We start from the raw sequence: 18,053 nt of genomic DNA on the forward strand, positions 1-18,053 counted from the left end.
CTGTCATTTATTCTTAGTTACCTTGTACCCCTGCACATCGACTCGGTACTGGTACCCCATGTATATCGGTACGTATTGAGTATTTATTATTACTTTTATTATTATGTGTTTTACTTTTCTATTATTTCACTATTTTCTTTCTCTCTGCATTGTTGGGAAGGGCCTGTATGTAATAATTTCGCTGTTGTCTACACCTGTTGTTTACGAAGCATGTGACAAATAACATTTGATTTGATTCGATTTGAATTCATTGTGAGGATGTTCAGTTGTTCTGTTTATTATGTAGGTAGTGTACTAAATTGAGGCATACATGTGACCTGACATGCTACTCAATTGAGTTTATGTAAGTAGAGTATATAAAGTATATAAAAACCTGATAAAGTATATAAAAACCTGATAAAAAAATCAAGTGTGTAGTAATGTTGAAATGTCCCTTGTTCAAAAGTGGTGAAATGAGCTTCTCGAAAGTGTTGAGTGCTCTGTGTCAAGGTTAGTGATGTCCTCACTGTAGCTATCCTCAACTGTTAGGCCTCTAGAGAGGCTCATGGCAGGCAAGCGTGTCAAGTATGGACCGTAGGATCAGACATCTGCATCCTGTCATGGGTTTATGTCTGTCTGAGACACACACAGACACACACTTCGCACCTGCCTGTGTCAGTAGAGACCCCCTCAGATCAGCCTTCTTGGCTAGTTCCCCCCTACAACCTTACCCCTCCTTACTAAAAAATAACACTTCTAACACACATCATCAAGAATAACAACTTTTTTTTAACACTTCTTATCTCCTCACTCCCAAATATCCTGTTTCTTCGAGTTGCGGTGGCCAGAACCAATAGAAACCTCTTCCTGCTATTGGCTGACTTCACTTCCCAACGTTAGCACAATCTCATCCGCTCCAAACGGCGCTTAGATGAAACCTCAACTAGCTTGCTGTCCAGAAAAAAATTATATTCAAATTTACATCATTGTGTTTTACCAGGATTGAAAGGTCCTGAAAAAATATGGCCAGCACCATCAAGGTAAATCCATTTTAGAACGTTTTCGCAAACTTTGGGGATTTTATTGGTCCTTTTCTGTAATGCTTGGGCATTGTCTTTAGTTTGTGTGGCACTGTACAGAAATACAGGGTAACACCCTTCTGCCATAGTGGTACGACAAGATTTCTTTGCAAATGTCCTTTTTCCTATTCGGCTGGCTTGCACGGATTTAAAAAATCTTTGGGGTAATGACAAAATCTGCGATTTCATTCTTTCGGATGCTAAAGTGATTTGAGCTGGCTTGTCTTTTAAGCAAATGAAGCAGATTATACATTTTTATCCATTATTATTTGGAGGGACACCACTATTTAAGTTAAAATATTTTTGCTGTGATATTTTTACCAAAGAAAATCAAATAATTTCTATTGTTCTCTATTTTGTTTCAGGGAAGTCATGCAGTTTGATATGTTCTATGTTTTCTGAGATTTGCAAATTTTCATACAAATATTTTCAAAATCTGTGGTGTTTGTAAAAAGAACCATCTAAGAAAATGATGCTTTGAACTGAAAAATGTAATCCTGTTCTGAAGAAACTGAAAATTATTGGAGGTTTACATTTTTTAAAGACTTTGTCATGCTATTGTTGCATTAATGCCAACATCTAAATGAATTGTAAATAGTTGTAAATACTGCAGTAGTAAATAGGTAATACTTTGATATGGCTATCCTAGTCTATCAAGTAACTAGCTTTGTTTAGTTACTGTAAGAAGACCTATAAGACAATGGACAGATGAGGAAAGCAGCAATTGGTGTCTCACCCACATACTGAACAAACTGGCTAGGGAGTCTAAGTCACCTGGAAACCTAATTAAACACGGCATCTAAGCTTTCCACTCTCTAGTGCATCTGCCAGTGTCAGCACAAAGATGTTTACAACCTGATCCTAAACACAGTGTGAACAATAAAACCAAAGCAGGGAAGCAATAATTACATAATCAGCTGTCTTGCTGGCATTGGATGTAAACAGTTGCAGTTTGGGAGTAGAATCCAAATGTTTGGAGAGGGAGCTTGTTCCTTTGTGACCTGTTATATTGTGGCACTGGTTCTGCGGTTCAGTTGAGGTCCCAGGGAGAAAGGAGTGTGACTGCTGTTTATAAACTCCTTCTTGGTGCTTTGGCTGGCTTTGTGTGGAACTGATTTAGAAATGTTAAAACATTGTTAAAACAGTTCTAAAGCAGACTGCTTTGTCGTCGACCTCCCCCTGTTAACTTTGGCAGGGTTCATTCCAGTTATCAACGCTTCTTCTGGTTTGTAACTGATGGAGATACATCATATTTTATGGATTGCAATAAAAAAAGATTCCAATCAAATCAAATTGTATTTGTCAGATGTGCCGAATACAACAGGTGTTGTACACCTTACAGTTTACTTACAAGCCCTTAACCAACCATGCAGTTTAAAGATAAATAAGTTAAGATAATGAAAAAATAAAAATAAAAGTAGAAACTAGAAAAATAACAAATAATTAAAGAGCAACAATAAAATAACAGCAACGAGGCTATATACAGGGTTACCGGTACAGAGTCAATGTGTGGGGGCACAGGTTAGTCATGTAGGTAAAGTGTCTATGCATAGATAATAAACAGAAAGTAGCAGCAGTGTTAAAAATGGTGTTGAGGGGTGGGGGGGTCAATGTAAATAGTCCGGGTAGATATTTGATTAGTTGTTCAGGAGTCTTATGGCTTGGGGGTAGAAGCTGTTAAGAAGCCTTTTGGACCTAGACTTGGCGCTCCGGTACCGTTTGCCGTGCGATAGCAGAGAGAACAGTCTATGACTAGGGTGGCTGGAGTCTTTGGCAATTTTTAGGGCCTTCCTCTGACACCGCCTGGTATAGAGGTCCTGGATGGCAGGAAGCTTGGTCCCAGTGAATGTACTGGTCCGTACGCACTACCCTCTGTAGTGCCTTGCGGTCGGAGGTCAAGCAGTTGCCATACCAGGCAGTGATGCAACCAGTCAGGATGCTCTCAATGGTGCAGCTTCATAGTTATCTAGTTATCTAACAGGCAAAATAATGAACGTGATCTGCTTGATCTATTATCTAGTGCACAACTTAACTGCAGATATGTATTTAAAAAGTATAAAAGATATATATATATATATATATAAAAATATATATAATAATTTAAAAAACGTATTGACACTATTGGAAAATCATACCTGGGGTGTTTCGAAATACCCCAGGATACGGTATATAGAGTATATACCACCCAACCTTCGTGGACAGTCTATAGTCTTAAACAGTGTTTTTTTCTGAGGCCAGTGAGTTGGGACTTCTAGTATGTATGTAGTACACAGCTAGTAAGAAATGTTCACAGAACATAAGGGAACATTTTGGGAGGGACATTTTTTTTATCATTCAGATAACAGATCGTATCCCGAACCAATCAGAAATGTTCATGGTAGACCTACCTGTTAACTTTGCATGGTTGTTATTGTTTGAAAAGAAAAAAAAAGAAAAATGGTTAAAATAAATGTGTCAGTCCATAGCCACTTCTTTAGTCCTAAATGTACAAAAACAAATAAGAACTAACTTCATACATTGTACAAGATTCATTGAGTCAACCACATCAGGATATCAGGACACAAACAAAACAGCTTATCATGCCCGCCTGCGGACAGAACTGAGACAAACAATGCAGATGACTTGTATGTGTGTGTGCAATGCACATACCAGAGGGGAATACAGGAAGTTGTGGCTAACCAATCTCTGTAGCACTGTGGCTTTGTGTCTGAGGCTGTGGCCAAACTTTGTCACTGACCTATGAAAATAAATGCACCCATAATTTTTCAAACTGTAGCTTTCCAAGCTTATTGTGGGCCACAGCCAAGTTTCACACTGTATTATAGTTTCACACATCACAAGTAGCCTGTACCACACGCAACAGCTCCGTCTCTTTCTCCATAACATATGTTACTGCCAAATCAAGACCTCTGAAAATTATTAATCATAGGACATCAACGATGCAACAACATTAATTCTGTTCTGAAACAAAACACTCTTTCCAGCAGTAATGTACAGACCATACTGCTTTTCTATGCTAGGGAAATGGCTTTTGTGGAAATGTAACACAGGAGATCTTCCTGTTTTAAGAAGAATGGATCTTGTGTTTTGGACTTGTAAGGTTTGTCTCTGTCAAGTTATAGTAGGGTTCATGTACAGTCAATGAACTAAGCAGACCAGACACAGCTGCTAAGGCACTGGTGCCTATGGGAGAGTCACCTTGTTAATTAGACCAGAACTGACATGTATTTTCAATGTTAAGCAGCCTGATTGGGACATCTTCATTCATCCACCATTTTTGGTGGAATCTGGGTGAGGGCTGCTAAAACAACATCCAGAATGGGTGCCCCCCAGTGGTGTAGTGGTGCCTGGAAATGTGGGTGTACTCTAATGTTTTTTTTAAAGGGCCCACCCGGCAAAGGAAAGGAGCCCTTTAAAAAAAATGATATGAGAAACAGTGACATACACTCTGAATTACATAAAATTATCATTCCCATATTGGTCTTTCATAGTCAGGCCAACCCAAGCTGTACTGTGCAAGTAGGCTAATAGTATGCCTACTATTGAAAGAGATAAATGAGGCTGTCAACAGAGTCAGAAATTCATAGGTTTGCCCTCAAAGTCACACTTTTTTTAATAGAAAAACAACAACATTTGTCCATAAGTCCATAACAATATGCAGAAATCGCGCTGCTATTTCCTGGGTGCTAAGATTCAAATAGTTCGCATAATTTTAGTTTATGTGAGAAAACAAGCAAGTATAGTGTAGAGCAGTGATTCCCAAACTTTTTATAGTCCCGTACCCCTTCAAACACTCAACCTCCAGCTGCGTACCAGGGTCAGCGCACTCTCAAATGTTGTTTTCTACCCTCTTTGTAAGCCTGCCACACACACACTACAATACATTTATTAAACATAAGAATGATTGTGAGTTTTTGTCACAACCCGGCTTGTGGGAAGTGACAAAGAGCTCTTATAGGACCCGGGCACAAATAATAATATAATAAAATCAATAATTTTGCTCTTTATTTAACCATCTTACATATAAAACCTTATTTGTTCATTGAAAATTGTGAATAACTCACCACGGGTTAATGAGAAGGTCTGTCCACACACAGGTCTGTGCCTGTATTTAGTCTTCATGCTAGTGAGGGCCGAGAATCCACTCTCACATAGGTACGTGGTTGCAAAGGGCATCACTATTGAAACAGTTTTAACAAAGTTAACCATTTTCACTCTAGTGTCCAAAACGTCTATCAAGCTGTCAGGCATTCCCTTGGCAGCAAGAGCCTCTCGGTGGATGCTGCAGTGTACCCAAGTGGCGTTGGGAGCAACTGCTTTCACACACGTTACCACTCCACTATGTCTCCCTGTCATGGCTTTTGAGCCATCAGTCCAGATACCAACAAATCTTGAACACCAACGTCAATTTGATGTCACAAAGCTGTCCAGTACTTTAAAAATATCCTCTCCTGTTGTCCTGGTTTCCAGTGGTTTGCAGAAGAGGATGTCTTCCTTAATTAACCCCCAATAAACGTAACAGACATATACCAGGAGCTGTGCAAGGCCCAGGTCTGTTGACTCATCCAGCTGTAAAACATATAATTCACTGTCTTGTATGCAAAGCAATAATTGTTTCAAAACATCTCCTGGCATGTCACTGATGCATCATGAAACAGTGTTGTTTTATGAAGACATTGTCTGTATAGTTCTTTTTGGCCTTTTCCCCAAGCATTGTCCCATTCATATCCGCGGCAGCAGGAAGAATGAAGTCCTCCACAATAGTATGAGGCTTGCCTGTCCTAGCTACTCGGTAGCTCACCATATAAGACACTTCTAGCCCCCTCTTATTAATGGTATCTGTTGCTTTTATACATGTCTTACTACTCGAAGGTCGTCTTCATTCTCGCTCAAAAACTCCTAGGGCTTATTTTTCAAATTGGCATGTTTTGTTTCTAAATGTCTGCTGAAGATTGAAGGTTTCATCAAGTTGTGAGATAGTACTTTATCACATATAACACACTGTGGCTGAGGAAATGCACTACTCCCAATATAAGTGAACCCCAAATTAATGTAGTTCTCATCATATTTGCGCCTCTTCGATGGTCCAAAGTCCCTGTCTGTTGTTTAGTGCTTTCCGGGGTAAGTTGGCAGTAGCTCTTCTGCTGCATCAGATTCACAACTGTCAGTGTCCATGCTAGCTGGGCTAACAACAAATGTAAAATTACTGATGCTAGCATTGGATGTGTTCATGGAAGCAGAACAACTTGTGTCGTCAACAGGTGCACTACTGCTGGTAGTGGTACCAGTACTACCTGTAGAACTGGTATGTGTCTCTATGGACACAGGCCTTACTTTTTTTAACCATGTATCAATTTTCGAGCAAACAGAATGAGCAGCAGCAAAGTTTGGCTACATACGGACCGTTAGTGGAATTCCTGCGAGAGAGTAACGGTTAATGTAATTGGATGCTAATTATTTGACTAGGCTACCTGCATTTGACATTGTATTGTGCCTTGATTGACGCAAATAATCATGATATTATTCTGCCAGGTATGCATTTTTTATTTATTTTTTATTTAACCTTTATTTATCCAGGGAGATTTGAGATTTGAAATCTCTTTTTCAAGAGCGTCCTGGCCAAGATAGGCAGCACTAAGTCATTACACAATTACAGACAGACAACATGAACAACTACAGGAAATCTAGTAAAAAAACATAGACTTCACAAGAGAGTATCAAAATCATGAAACAGCTAATTAAAAGCATAGGCTATTTTGAAGCTAGTTAACTTTTAAGTTAGGTTTTTGGGAAAGCCTTTCCATCTAACAGAAGATGGTTAGGCTAGGGCTGTGGCGGTCACGAAATTTTGTCAGGTGGTTATTTTCAAGCAAATAACTGTCGGTCTCACGGTAATTGACCGTTTATTAACATAAACCCATTTAGCATCTCCTAGCTTCCACACATAGCCTACAAGTCACCGATGCAGACCTTTGGAACATCTACATTTTGAAAAGTCTAATAAATCCATGTAATATAGCCTACATCTTCACAATAAATACATTATTTATTTTAGACAGGTCTAAATAAACATGATGTAAAGAAAACGTAGTCTATTTCAGAAGAACAGAATTACATATTCTTTATGTTAGGTCCTTATCTGGCTATGCCAAATGGCTGTGGGCTACACTAGCTCATTTAGCAGACAAGATTTGCTTAGGATTCTGTGGCATTCATTTATATTATTTTATCATATGAAGAAAACAATTAAACAAAGCTGAATAAAATAGAAAGGATATTTTCTCCAAACATGCGGCCATTCTGTGTTGAGTGGTTAACAAAGAAATAGGTACTCATGTATGCTTAATTTAGAGTTATTCATGTAACTTTAGTTGTTCTACAAATGTTGGGCTATATGTTTTGATTTTTAATACGTTGTAAGGCTGCTTGATGAGACTCTAATGATGATTTGAAAAAAGGCGCTTGAAAGGCATTGCTTAGTTTTTTTGCGCAGGCTGTACACACTTCATTCGTCTCTCAATTTGACAAGCACTTGCTAATGCCTCGAATTTCCTGGCGGCATCCCCTTTATGTGGCCGTAATGCACACAAAGAAATCCATGCCCTTTGCAGCCATTGTGCCCTTAGCCCAGAGTGCGGCGTACATGAGGTGTGCAACAATGATTAGACAAAGTAGCAAAAAAAATATATTGTTTCTTGATTTACTCTGGGCATCATTCACAAGTGATAATATATAATTGTGATAGGCTAATATTGTCACCCATCAGACTATTCTTGATTCAATATTGTCTTTACAAATACAAAATAATATATGTGTGAAATTTGTTTTGATTTAGAATGGACCGTTATCATCTCGAAACAGGGTAAGGGGAAAAAATACATGTCATCTATGCACTTAAACAGTAAATGGAGGACACTTTTCATGTGCCAGTCAGGTAGGCTATACTTCTGTTGTAAAGATAAGCGATGTGCTTAATATTATGAAAGTTGAGAAATAAATATAGCAGGCCTAGCCTATAGAAAGCTGATGGGATCAATAGAGGCCATCACTCTGTTTTCGATTTTCGAAAACATTTGCATTGATGTCAGAGTGATTAGAGGGACAGTCGAGTGCTGAGTACCAGGCAGTTAGCAAGTTTGGTAGGCTACTAATGACTATCAGCAGCATCAGAGAAGCCTAATTACCTTGACTAAATGGTCACGTTGAATTTGACTGCCTTCATGACTTGTGACCACCGTGTGGCGGTAATACGGTCACCGCAACAGCCCTAGGTTAGGCCTATCATTAGCATCATTATTTTGGAACATTTGCGTGTAGGCCTACTGCCGGGTGCACATTTATGCTCCTAAAATGTAAGGAAATAATAGTTAAAATGTTAGGCTAAATATTGTGATCTATACAGCGTATACCTCCACTACACTATTTTGATATGCAACGTGGGGATTAGAAAGTGGGTAAACCCAATGCCCACTGAAAACTAAGCGGGTATACGGCATATACCCTCCACTACATCACTGATGCGCCCGATCGCAGGAGGGGGAAGTGTGAGGCCTTAACCTGCACTACTGACATTACGGCAAGGTTGACTGCCCAATGTCCTGCTGTGTTAAAATGGTAGGAGGTACTCCCTCCCCTTTTCTCTCTATTTCTCCCTCTCTTCATCCGCCCATCAACTCCATTAGTGTTTCAAGTCTTTCAGCCACAATCAAAATGCCGATGGACGAGTACTTCCTCTTGTGCACTCCCCACCTCCTGATACCCTTCTTGCACTATCAGGAACTTTCAATGCAGGAAATGCTGGGAGAAGGGGAGCTTCCTGTGAGCAGCCACACCACACCATATCTCATTGGGAAGGCTTCCTGGGACATTCTGCATGAATGAGTCCAATTGCCTCATTGAGAGGGACTACATGACTTGAGGGACTAAAACACTGTGGCTATGTCTTTGTATGTTACTTTATATGGTCAGAATTACCCAGGAGACACTGGAGCTAAAGGGACAGGTTTTGGAAGGAATGTTTTATGACTAAATGGCCACCAAAAAGTACTGTAAACCAGCTCAGGCTAACATTATTTTGACTGTTACTAAATGTGATTTGCACAGCATTATATGAAGTGAAATTAACAGTGTACTACACCAATTTTCCACTTATAAAGCTCAATATTTATGGAGGATAATCTACTATAAATGCCTTGGAGGGGCTCAAGTTCTGATTTGAACCAGCTGCCCTCTGGTCACAAGCGCATTTCCCTACCCAGAAGGCCATGTTGCTGCCCATTTGAGTGTCAGCCCGTGGAACTCCACTACATGCTACCATAGAGGACCTCCCTGAATGTATACATTATATAAATTATTTTCTGGTGGATTCAGTGTTCAGTTGGAACACTGGGCTTAGAGCAGCCCGTTTCTTCCCTGGCTAATTCGGTGTTCATTTTCTTTGGCCCGGGACACTGAGGGTGTGAAACAATCTCTCACTTTCCTCAGAAGAGGGATAATGGGCCATAGAGGAATGCACTGTACTGGGCAAGACAGACTCTTGTGCTGTTGTGCTCTCCACTAGTTTAGTTTTCTCACATATTCCTGTTGTCTTGATGACGGCCAAATATTTTCCAATAACTACTTTCCAGTGTTTTCCATAACTTGTTTCCCAGACACAATGTAAACTGACTGCATTAAAATGCCACTAATTGGTTTTATTCCACACGTTTATCAAAAATCCCAGCTGTGAATGATGACGGATCTCTCAGTTAGCCTGTCAGTTGGTTGCTTTTTGGTTGGTTCCTGGCTTTATAGTCTTTTACATAGGATAATGGCTGAACATACTGTAAGCTGTGAGTGGATTTGGGTTTGTTCTGTTTGTGTTGGATGAACAAAAGCTGTGTGCGTGTGTGCCCCTTGTTCATGCTGGCTGGGGTCACCTCGTGTATATCATGCTCTGCTGTCCTCTATCTCTAACCACTGGATCCTCTTTCTCTGTTTTTCTTTATCTCTTTCTACGTTCCTATCCCTTTCCATCTCTCTCTCCCTCTCTCCTTCCTCTCTCAGGTGAGGGTCAATGTGCCTGGCCTGCTCTGCTCTGTAATGTGGTTTGCAGCTGACATATCAGGGAAGACCAGTCCCCACTAGAATAATCTGCTTTCCGAGAAGGCTTCCTTTTCCTCCTAACTGATTTGAGGCCAGGTTCTAGACCTGTCACCAGATCAGGGCGGGTCACTTACTCCGAGATGTTCAAGGGGCACTCCTTCCGCAATAGAGAGAGAGGAAGGGCAGGTTAAGGAGAGCTAAGGAGCACAGAGGAAGGAACTAAGGAAACGGTGGGACTCTGGTATATGTAACCAAAATACAGTGTTTTGGCAAAAGGAATTTAACAACAATACTGGGAAAATTAGAGACAGGTTGCTACGTCATGGCATTTGTGGGAAAAGGTGTATGCTTGTGTTAGTCATAGGTGTTTAATGGACTTGGTAACTCTGGGGTCCCATTGATTTGTTATGGATGGGAAGAAACAGGAAGAACTTTGAAATATAAACAGTAGACAAATCAACATTTATGATAGATAGATAAAACGTGCATTTAATCTTTGAATGTGGAAAAAAATCCTAAAGATTTACTGTGCACTGGTGCACTGGTGAGTGGTTTGTGTTTTGGACTGGATGTGATTCAATCTTTCTTGGCGCAAGATGCGTCCAAGGACGTATGGGGACATGAGTGAGACCTTGACACCATTGTGATTTCAGGGAGGATACCCAGTGATGAGATAACCACATATTAGCAGGACTGTGGTCTCCTAACATCACAACAAACTCCTGACATGCTTTCGCTGTCTCTGTCAGTCTGTAAAAACATGGAGCGGTATACTGAAACTCCTCTGCAGTTGTACCAGTCAAAGTGTATGAGATGAATACAGAATATCCTTTCTATGTCCTTACCAAACCCAATAGCCTAAAAAATACCTGGGCACAAAACCTGATTCTCTCTCAATCTGTGTCAGTGCATTACCACACTATCCTGCTTTGCCTTGAATTATTTTCATAGCTAAATCGGGGGAGAGTCTTTGGAGATTCGGAACATTTATGATAGCTTGAAAAGTTTAATTAAATTCATACTCAATTCAATTCCATTGGTGCAGACTACTTAATGTGAAGTCAGAAGTGTAAACCCCCTAAAGCAGTCATTGGGCGACAATGGCCAGCAGGGGCACCTCAAAAGAAAGAACAGGAAGTTACCTTGGAAGAAGCCAGACTCTTAAGGAGGCCTATCCACATCTGGTTGGCTCTGGGTGAATGTTACCTCAGCTTTGTGATGTCATAATGTAGCTATTGTCCTATGAGGAAGACGAAAGGTTTGACATAATGCCTCTGAAATGTTAGTGGTTACTAGGGTTAGCATTTGGAGGCTAAGTTAAGAGGGTCAGGTTGGTTAATATTGGTGCCCTTTGCCCATGTTCTCGATCATTTGTGGATATTATTAATGTATAATGAGAACTTTATGTATTATAAGGACTGGTAGACACCCTGCTGGTTAAATCATAACGTATACTTCTGTGCTGTGCTCTAATTCAACCCAGGTAGATGTGAGTGAAACTAGAACACTTTTACTGGCCATGGTAATCTCTTCATAATTAGGGGGCCTAGTTTTCAAGTGCACTTTCCAGGGGTCATTCTGTCTGCCATTTTACCAACAAAACAATGAGTGCACAAGGAGGTATTCATCAGACTGCAATCTACTATTATATCCACCACATTATGTGTGTAGAGCTTACTGTTTAAATCACAGACTGGTCACACATTACCTGTAATGTTTGCAGAGCCCCTAGGATCCCAAATCAATCAATTGTACTTGGTTAATGGCAAAATCCACACTTAATGAATCTGAACCAGTTGATTGTAAACCAAGTTAATGAAGCTTTGATTGTAATGGAGATCTAAGAGGGATGTGTCTGTGTTTTTTCTTTCTGCGTACAGGAAGCGTTGTCAGTGGTGAGTGAGGACCAGTCGCTGTTTGAGTGTGCCTACGGAACTCCCCACCACGCCAAGGCGGAGATGACGGCAGCGTCGGCCAGCGAGTACGGCCAGACGGCCAAGATGAGCCCCAGGGTGCACCAGCAGGACTGGCTGTCCCAGCCACCCGCCCGCGTCACCATCAAGATGGAGTGCAACAGTGGACAGGTCAATGTCAAAAGGTACAGCAGTCCACCATTAACTTTACTTCTACATTGACTTTCATGTTGGTTTAATGCGAAACTAATAGTTTCTTTGGATAGATATTTCAAATTGTATTAAAATTTAATTTGTTTGAAACCTAACTACAGTGCCTTGCGAAAGTATTCGGCCCCCTTGAACTTTGCGACCTTTTGCCACATTTCAGGCTTCAAACATGAAGATATAAAACTGTATTTTTTTGTGAAGAATCAACAACAAGTGGGACACAATCATGAAGTGGAACAACATTTATTGGATATTTCAAACTTTTTTAACAAATCAAAAACTGAAAAATTGGGCGTGCAAAATTATTCAGCCCCCTTAAGTTAATACTTTGTAGCGCCACCTTTTGCTGCGATTAGAGCTGTAAGTCGCTTGGGGTATGTCTCTATCAGTTTTGCACATCGAGAGACTGACATTTTTTCCCATTCCTCCTTGCAAAACAGCTTGAGCTCAGTGAGGTTGGATGGAGAGCATTTGTGAACAGCAGTTTTCAGTTCTTTCCACAGATTCTCGATTGGATTCAGGTCTGGACTTTGACTTGGCCATTCTAACACCTGGATATGTTTATTTTTGAACCATTCCATTGTAGATTTTGCTTTATGTTTTGGATCATTGTCTTGTTGGAAGACAAATCTCCGTCCCAGTCTCAGGTCTTTTGCAGACTGCATCAGGTTTTCTTCCAGAATGGTCCTGTATTTGGCTCCATCCATCTTCCCATCAATTTTAACCATCTTCCCTGTCCCTGCTGAAGAAAAGCAGGCCCAAACCATGATGCTGCCACCACCATGTTTGACAGTGGGGATGGTGTGTTCAGCTGTGTTGCTTTTATGCCAAACATAACGTTTTGCATTGTTGCCAAAAAGTTCAATTTTGGTTTCATCTGACCAGAGCACCTTCTTCCACATGTTTGGTGTGTCTCCCAGATGGCTTGTGGCAAACTTTAAACGACACTTTTTATGGATATCTTTAAGAAATGGCTTTCTTCTTGCCACTCTTCCATAAAGGCCAGACTTGTGCAATATACGACTGATTGTTGTCCTATGGACAGAGTCTCCCACCTCAGCTGTAGATCTCTGCAGTTCATCCAGAGTGATCATGGGCCTCTTGGCTGCATCTCTGATCAGTCTTCTCCTTGTATGAGCTGAAAGTTTAGAGGGACGGCCAGGTCTTGGTAGATTTGCAGTGTCTGATACTCCTTCCATTTCAATATTATCGCTTGCACAGTGCTCCTTGGGATGTTTAAAGCTTGGGAAATATTTTTGTATCCAAATCCGGCTTTAAACTTCTTCACAACAGTATCTCGGACCTGCCTGGTGTGTTCCTTGTTCTTCATGATGCTCTCTGCGGTTTTAACGGACCTCTGAGACTATCACAGTGCAGGTGCATTTATACGGAGACTTGATTACACACAGGTGGATTGTATGTATCATCATTAGTCATTTAGGTCAACATTGGATCATTCAGAGATCCTCACTGAACTTCTGGAGAGAGTTTGCTGCACTGAAAGTAAAGGGGCTGAATAATTTTGCACGCCCAATTTTTCAGTTTTTGATTTGTTAAAAAAGTTTGAAATATCCAATAAATGTTGTTCCACTTCATGATTGTGTCCCACTTGTTGTTGATTCTTCACAAAAAAATACAGTTTTATATCTTTATGTTTGAAGCCTGAAATGTGGCAAAAGGTCGCAAAGTTCAAGGGGGCCGAATACTTTCGCAAGGCACTGTACTTACCTATGAGTCTGTTTGGTCAAGTCATTGAAGAAAGTGTTTTTTTAGTAAAATATCAGGAGTTCCGAGCAACTGCAGAAATATCTGCTCAGTGAGCCAATACAAAAGGACCTGCTTTACATGACAGATCCATTAGCCGTTACTATTTTGGCTTAGCACAGAGAATTTTTGGCCAACCTTAACTTGGAGATACTGTCTTCATTCTTGATTCGGCCAAACAAAATGTCAGTGTCCAGTTGCAGGTGGTTCTTTTGAATTAAATAAATGCTCTGCATTAAAATAAATAAATACAATTTACCATGAAGTAATACAACAATGTATACACTACCATCTTGTCTATTTTGTCTCTCATTGATTGAGACAGGTGGGTCTTCCCCAAAGTCATGTCATTATGGCACTCACCTGTCTCGATCAGTGATAGATTTTAAATTGACAAGATGGCGGTAAACACATTGTTGGATTACTTCATGGAGCAAGAAATGTATTAATTTTATGAATGGAGCTGTACAAAAGGCCGGCCGACTCAATCCGATTGGCCTGTAACCCTGTCAATCACCCTTCACACCTCTGTTCAGCCAACCAATCAGGGTGCTTGGATGCACTCCAGGGCTCCGCTCCGCACATCTCAAATTAGAGTCAGCCTCAGTCAGTAAACAGTCAGCTCCCCCAGTGCTACACACCACACCTCCTGCCCTAGCTCCTGGCCCTGTGTCTTCCGTCTCGCTAGGCTCAGAGTTATCTGCTTCTCTAGGTGTGCAGTCCTTTCCCCTAGCCAGTTCACAGCCTCCAGCCTCAGCCGGCAACCAGTCGCCTATACTAGAGCTAGGCTAGAAGTTCTCTGCTCAGGAAAGGTTTGCATTCCTTCACTGCAGTAGGTGAGCCACCGCCTCTAGCTATGGCCAGCCTCCTGCAATGCTGACTTAGAGGGTCCATGGGGCGGCCCAGAACTGTTTCTGAGCCTCTGTGCACCTCCCTCACTAGGCGGCCCCTAAGCCCTTAAGTGTACCTTTGCCGGCACCCCACATGGTCCTCTAAAGTGACAGTATCAATCAGCTGCCTTTCTAGTTCAGCCAGATGCTCACTTATCTGGTCCAGTCACTGCTCTGCCCCTCTGCCCCGCCTGTCCTGCAGGATAGGACTACGCCCTTTCAGGACTAAGCCCCCCACTGAGGTCTTTTAAGTTTTGTGGATTTCCAAAGAAATCCAAGGGAGGCTGTACAAAAGGCCGGCCCCCTCCATATGATTGGCCTGCAGCCCTGTCAATACCCTTCACACTTCTCTTCAGCCAGCCAATCAGAGTGCTTGGATGCATTCCGGCTTCGCCCGCACACCTCAAGTTAGGGCATGTTCACCTGCCATCTCGAAAAGAGCAAGTATTGTGTAATGACAGACTCCAACATGCTGTTTTACTTTCTTGAAGTTTTGTGCATCCATTGAACATCTAAGTATTGTGAAATATGTATAGGTGTGTGTAATGTCTGACCGTTGCAGGACTAGGCCTATTTGCTAGGTTTCGGGTGTTTGAGAGTGAAGTTTGTTAAGGTTATCTTGTAGCTAATGCTAGTGCTATTGTTATTCATTAATGTCTTTGTATTGCCATATTATAAGTAGGCAATTGCATTTCTACCTATTGAGTGTTGCTAAAGAGCTTTATATTATAAGTGTTTATCACATGCTACCACAGTGATTTATTTAGCATTATTTGCTACTGTTATTAAAAGGAACTTTCCAGCCTGCTCTCGCGCTATATAATATCTGTAGCCAGGCCATAGAGCGAACCATGCTTTAATGGCCTTAGGTCTTCATTTTCTCTCTTGGTTATTTCTTATGATGTGTAAATATGTGACTCACCACTTGGATTTGGTCTTATGTAGCAACATTTGAAATTGTGGTTTTTATATTGGATAAAAGTGGAGACTCAGAGCTACAAAATTGTTTTTCATACACTGCATTCGAGGAACAATGGGAAAGTAATTCTGCTTTGAAAGTTGATCAACTTTTGGTATCTGTTTTGGTATCTAGTGAATAGCTTTTTTTTGTCTACACCCATTCAGCATCGTTCACACCCTCTTAAGCTTTTGCCCCACCCATCTTGTTTTGCTCTCGGAGCGCACACTTGACGTTCTGGCCGATGATTTGTTTATCTATGGATAACATGAAACAGTCTAACCAGCTCAGCTGGCAACAATTTCAATATGCTTTTTTGCTGACGTTTACTGACACCGGCCATATTCAATGGGTGTTGTACACACGTCACGTAACGTTAGCTAACGAGCCAGCCAGCCAGGTAAGGTTAGCTAGATAAACAACAATGAACACAGTGTCAACAATGCCACAGTGCTGGGAGCTAACCTACTAGGTTCAATGTTAGCTAGCTAACATTAGGCTCTAACTAGAAAAGCAAACGGCTCTGGGATACAAATAATAACATCAGCTAGGGAGCCAGCCAGCTAACATTAGCTAGCTAGCTAACAGTACACTTTAGCTTGAAATGAAATCACTTTCTGTCAGAATTAGAAACGTGTAATATCTGAAAATGTAGCTAGTTAACATTAGACCATCTTACCTGTATACATCATCATGCATGATGGACACGTCTCCCTGTCAGGAATGCCATACCATGTCTTTTTTCTTTTTTCTTTATTTAACTAGGCAAGTCAGTTAAGAACAAATTCTTATTATCAATGACGGCCTAGGAACAGTGGGTTAACTGCCTGTTCAGGGGCAGAACGACAGATTTGTACCATGTCAGCTCTGGGGTTTGAATTTGCAACCTTCCGGTTACTAGTCCAATGCTCTAACCACTAGGCTACCCGGTTGCCCTTAGTTTGAAGATGTAATCTGGAGACAGGTGTTTTCTCCATCTCTTTAGCTATCATACTTTAATTCCACTGAATTCAAAACTTGATCATCCAGAAAGTGAAGGGCAACACTTATGCAGCTCCACTACACAATACATTTCAGGTAAACTGCGTTTGGCAGGATTACCAACACGGACTGACTAGCTCAAATAAACAGAAGCCCTCTATATGGCAGACCAATCCGAAATCATCTCTCAGCATGTCCAGCCCACTCATTATTGGGAAAGTTGCCGACTTTTTCTGTGGCTTAACCAACAAGGAACAAGGCTCGTAATTTAACAATTGTATTCATATTTACAGATGGCATACACATTTGTTATTAAGTCACATGAAAATGAATATGTTCGAGAAGGCATTTCTGCCAAAAATTGAATTTTGATAAAATAATATTTTTTTTACGTTCAAACGGCTCTCCTGTGAAGTCGTGACTTGTGACATATGCCTAGTTTCCTGAACCGGGTCACATATCCATGTATTGCATGCTATATTACAGCAGTCATTTGTAGGTATAATATAATGCATTATGTTTATACATCTCCTTGACTTGCATGTAGACTTTGTATATTATTACAATGGTGTAGGCCTATATTATTGTGTATTTCTCTGCATGGATCCTAATGATAGTTTACTCCGCCTTTTGTAGAACCACATCTATTTAAAAGCCTTCAATGGAAGCAGCTGTGTCAGCATGTGTGTGTGTGTGTGTGTGTGGTAGTGACAATTAAGACAGTAATGGGCCTCAACATGGTGTTCTAACCGGACAACACTGTAGTGAGCAGAAGTTAATAGCAGGCCGACCGCTCAGATGAGCTCCAGCTAGCTGTTTTTTCATGGTACTAGGTCTCACCGGAAACTGTTTTTTTTCAGGAGCATTTTCTCAATTGAATGAATTCAAAACAAACCACCTGCAACTGGACATGGACATTTTAGAAGACACATGTTTGGCCAAATCAAGAATGAAGATAGTGTCCAAGTTAATGTTGGTGAAAAATTCTCTGTGCTACGCCAAACAGTACCTATCCTGTAACTGCTAATGGAGCATCACATTAGCTTGTTACAATCTGCTAACTAAGATCCCACTTACATGCAAATTCTATATAATTTAGTTTGAAGGATGGCTTGCCTAAGGTTCTACCCTAACATATACTTATCTGTCTGGACAGTGTAATCCAACTGAGCTACATGATACCGTAGGATATGTC

The 18,053-nt window shown here is 40.8% G+C and overlaps 1 protein-coding gene across 8 annotated transcripts in view; it reads left to right on the plus strand.

Moving 5' to 3' along the window:
- Nucleotides 1–18,053, plus strand: part of erg (ETS transcription factor ERG) — a 93,715-nt gene that overhangs the window by 53,614 nt on the left and 22,048 nt on the right. For 7 of the 8 annotated variants that reach the window (XM_036937522.1, XM_036937525.1, XM_036937519.1 and 4 more), the window contains one exon: nt 12,023–12,240. In XM_036937522.1, the coding sequence (XP_036793417.1) occupies nt 12,023–12,240 (218 nt within the window). Of the gene's footprint in view, nt 1–765; nt 1,020–12,022; nt 12,241–18,053 lie in introns of those variants that run through there. The other variant, XM_036937521.1, reaches the window with a different exon arrangement.

The sequence above is a fragment of the Oncorhynchus mykiss genome, chromosome 12 (assembly GCF_013265735.2).
Source record: "Oncorhynchus mykiss isolate Arlee chromosome 12, USDA_OmykA_1.1, whole genome shotgun sequence".
Taxonomy (NCBI): Eukaryota; Metazoa; Chordata; class Actinopteri; order Salmoniformes; family Salmonidae; genus Oncorhynchus; species Oncorhynchus mykiss.